Genomic DNA, 3,683 nt, shown 5'->3' with positions numbered 1-3,683 from the left:
TGAATAACTTTTTAAAAAAAACCGTGAAAATTACAAACACTACTTAAAACAGCCAACATTACCTAATTTTCCAATAAAACTATTAGAGAGATAATGGCCACTGCAGATTGCCTTTTAGAAATTTCACCAACTGAAATCAGGGTATTTTGTGAGGATGCACTGAGTCCTTGGCTGAAGGTGAGGTTTTTAAAGTTCATGCTGGCATGTTAGATAGGGTTCTTAGTGGTAGATAAGATAAAGTATAAATGAAGCCAAAATATGTAATTGCTTAAATTTCAGTAGATATAGGGTGTTGAATCCCAACAGATAATTTGGTTGCTGGTGATAAAATGGGATATAATAATATGTTTGTACTTTGGAATATTTTGATTTGAATGCAAAGATAGTCATCTATAAAGATATTTCTGATTAAATAAGTAAAGTTTATTTTAATAACCATAATACTGAATGATTTAATTTATTATCATTAAACCACATAAGTAAAATCAATATATGTTATATATATTTTATATATGTTTTATATATATATATATCTATCTACCTGTAGATGCATAAATAAGAGATTAGCTATGCCTAGATCAAACCATACATTCGTGAGTAAAATAAATATTTATTATGGTATGTCACTGAGATTTTGTGATTGTTCACCACAAAATATTATTTAGGCAATAAAATATACTAGGTTAAAAGCAGGGGCATGTGGAATGCTAAATGCCATTATCATGATTTAACACATATGTAAAATTAAATACTGAATTAATTCAAATCTGATTAGACCACAAGGAATAGCTTCAAAACAGAAACAAATGTTCAACAGTCTAAATTATAGTCAGAAATGAGTTTGATATATGGATTAGAATATGCATTTAGATAACACCAACTATGAATATTTGAATATAGCTTAGAGTAAGTGTATGGTATTTAAGTAAAGACACATGAGCACTGTACTGTAATTTATGTAGGGGAAAACAAATCAGGATCGCTCTTCTGCCCGCTCTCCCCTGCCCCCGAGCGCCGCTCCGGCTGCACCGCGCTCGCTCCGAGTTTAGGGTTTCTGCTAAGCTAGCGCCGTCGTCTCCCTTCAGTCGCCGTCATGATTATCTACCGGGACCTCATCAGCCACGATGAGATGTTCTCCGACATCTACAAGATCCGGGAGATCGCGGACGGGCTGTGCCTGGAGGTGAAGGGGAAGATGGTCGGTAGGACAGAAGGTAACATTGATGACTCGCTCATTGGTGGAAATGCCTCCGCTGAAGGCCCAGAGGGCGAAGGTACCCAAAGCACAGTAATCACTGGTGTCGATATTGTCATGAACCATCACCTGCAGGAAACAAGTTTCACAAAAGAAGCCTACAAGAAGTACATCAAAGATTACATGAAATCAATCAAAGGCAAACTTGAAGAACAGAGACCAGAAAGAGTAAAACCTTTTATGACAGGGGCTGCAGAACAAATCAAGCACATCCTTGCTAATTTCAAAAACTACCAGTTTTTTATCGGTGAAAACATGAATCCAGATGGTATGGTTGCTCTATTGGACTACCGTGAGGATGGTGTGACCCCATATATGATTTTCTTTAAGGATGGTTTAGAAATGGAAAAATGTTAACAAATTTGGCAATTACTTTGGATCTATCACCTGTCATCATAACTGGCTTCTGCTTGTCATCTACACAACACCAGGACTTAAAAGACAAATGGGACTGATGTCATCTTGAGCTCTTCATTTATTTTGACCGTGATTTATTTGGAGTGGAGGCATTGTTTTTAAGAAAAACATGTCATGTAGGTTGTCTAAAAATAAAATGCATTTAAACTCAAAAAAAAAAAAAAAAACAAGAAAGAAAACTATGGATCTTGGCAATTCACTGGATCTGAGTGATGCCTACCAAATATGGGAGAAATAAAATTATTTCAAAACCTATGGGACTTAGAAAGTGATATCAATAAAAATAAGCATAAGAAAACTGATGGAGTTAAAGAAAATGTCCATTTATAGCATTTTGAATATGACATATATATTCATCAAATTGCCTTAACTTATAGAAGTTTACCTTTAAGAGAATCATATATTCTCTTAGATATGAATTTTTTGGAGAATATGGAGTTAATAGAAAGTAAGCAATATGCAGTGTTAAATAAGGATAGGCTATGTTTCCTTAATGCAAAAAGTTATTCAAAAAGTTTGTACTTATTTATTATATACCAAATGAATTATTTTCTATAACAGTGAAAATAAAATAAATGAAAGGTAGGTCCATTAGTTACAATTTGATAGCATGGATAAGATTTAAATTAGCCATTTAAAAACTTAAAGAAGTATATAATTACCAAAAGCTTGGTAATTAAAAAATATAATCTAAGGTCAACTATAGGGAGATTATATAGGCCAATATTATAAATTTGGGGGACAAATTAAAGTGAAATTCAAATAATATCTTGATGGTTGTATTTAATTAGGTAAAGAGCCACAAACAGACACTAAAGATAAAGCAACCAGAAAGATTTACATTCAACAATGTCCTGATTCTGGAGTAACTTGATAGAATTGAAAAGCAGATTTAGAGATTAGTTAAAAAGAGTGGATTAGGTTTAGGAGAGATTGAAGTTGATGAGCTAAATAGTTTGACCTTTACTTTCTTTGTAACAGAGAGATGTTGACACTTCGTAAACAAGTATACGACAAGATGCAATGGATGTATTAGAATGACTTGTTGGGGGAGAGGCCATAGAAGAAAATTTAAACAGTTGCTTTAAACACCCAAATGATTGTCCAAGAGTTTGTGAACATGTCTGCTCTGGCAACTGCCACTGGTTCCTCAGCATGCTTTCCAGGAGCCTGAGCATCCATCCACCTGCCCTTTCCACCACCACAGACACCCACACACATCATCTGGGGGCCTGAGGATAGGACATAATCAAAGCCAAAGCGTCCTAACTAAGCAGCACTATAAATACCTAGAAAAATGTATTTTTCTGAAAACCCATCTATGAAAGTGGAGAAAGTGACTGTTACACCAGATGCACAGATATCAATGTAAGGACATAAAAACCATGAAAAAACAAAGAAACATGACACCTCCAAATGAACACAATAATTCACCAGTAACAGACCTCAAAGAAAAGAAAATGTCTGTAATGCCCGAAAAAGGATTCAAAATAATGATGTTAAAGAAACTCAGTGAGATACAAGATAACACAGAGAAACAACACAGGTAAAATATCAGAAAAAGGATTCATGATCTGAGTGAGAAATTTAACAAAGAGAATATATGTCATTAAAAAAAAAACAAGCAGAAATTCTGGAACTGTAGATTTCAATAAAGAGAAAAAAACAAATTTAGAGTTTCAACAATGGATTACATCAAGAAGAAGAAAGAATTTCTAAACTTAAAAACAAGCCTTTTAAAATAATGTAGTCAGTAAATAAAAAGAGCAAATAAAGCCTACATGACATATGACCACTATAAAGCAACCAAATATTTAAATTTAGGAGTTCCAGAAGATGAGATGAGCAAGGTCATAGAAAATATATTTAATGAAATAATAGCTGGCAAATTTCTAAGTCTTCAGAGCAATATGGGCATCCAGACACAGGAAGCCTAAAGATTTCCAAATAGATTCAATCTAAAGAGGTCTTCTTTAAGGCAAATTATGCTCAAACTGTCAAAAGTAAACAG

General features: G+C 33.8%; 1 protein-coding gene across 1 annotated transcript; it reads left to right on the top strand.

Moving 5' to 3' along the window:
• Positions 1–1,068: 1,068 nt before the first annotated feature.
• On the top strand, positions 1,069–1,851 carry LOC102131552 (translationally-controlled tumor protein-like). The gene has a single exon (XM_045394349.2). It carries the CDS (start codon positions 1,094–1,096, stop codon positions 1,610–1,612), a length of 519 nt encoding a protein of 172 aa, XP_045250284.2. The 5' UTR covers positions 1,069–1,093; the 3' UTR covers positions 1,613–1,851.
• The last annotated feature ends 1,832 nt before the right edge of the window (positions 1,852–3,683 follow it).

The sequence above is a fragment of the Macaca fascicularis genome, chromosome 1 (genome assembly GCF_037993035.2).
Source record: "Macaca fascicularis isolate 582-1 chromosome 1, T2T-MFA8v1.1".
In the NCBI taxonomy this organism is placed as follows: Eukaryota; Metazoa; Chordata; class Mammalia; order Primates; family Cercopithecidae; genus Macaca; species Macaca fascicularis.
This window is presented reverse-complemented; position numbering and strand designations above follow the sequence as displayed.

Bases quoted from the DNA above. Each gene is read 5' to 3' on its own strand.
- LOC102131552 (XM_045394349.2), top strand. From the start codon at position 1,094: ATGATTATCTACCGGGACCTCATCAGCCACGATGAGATGTTCTCCGAC.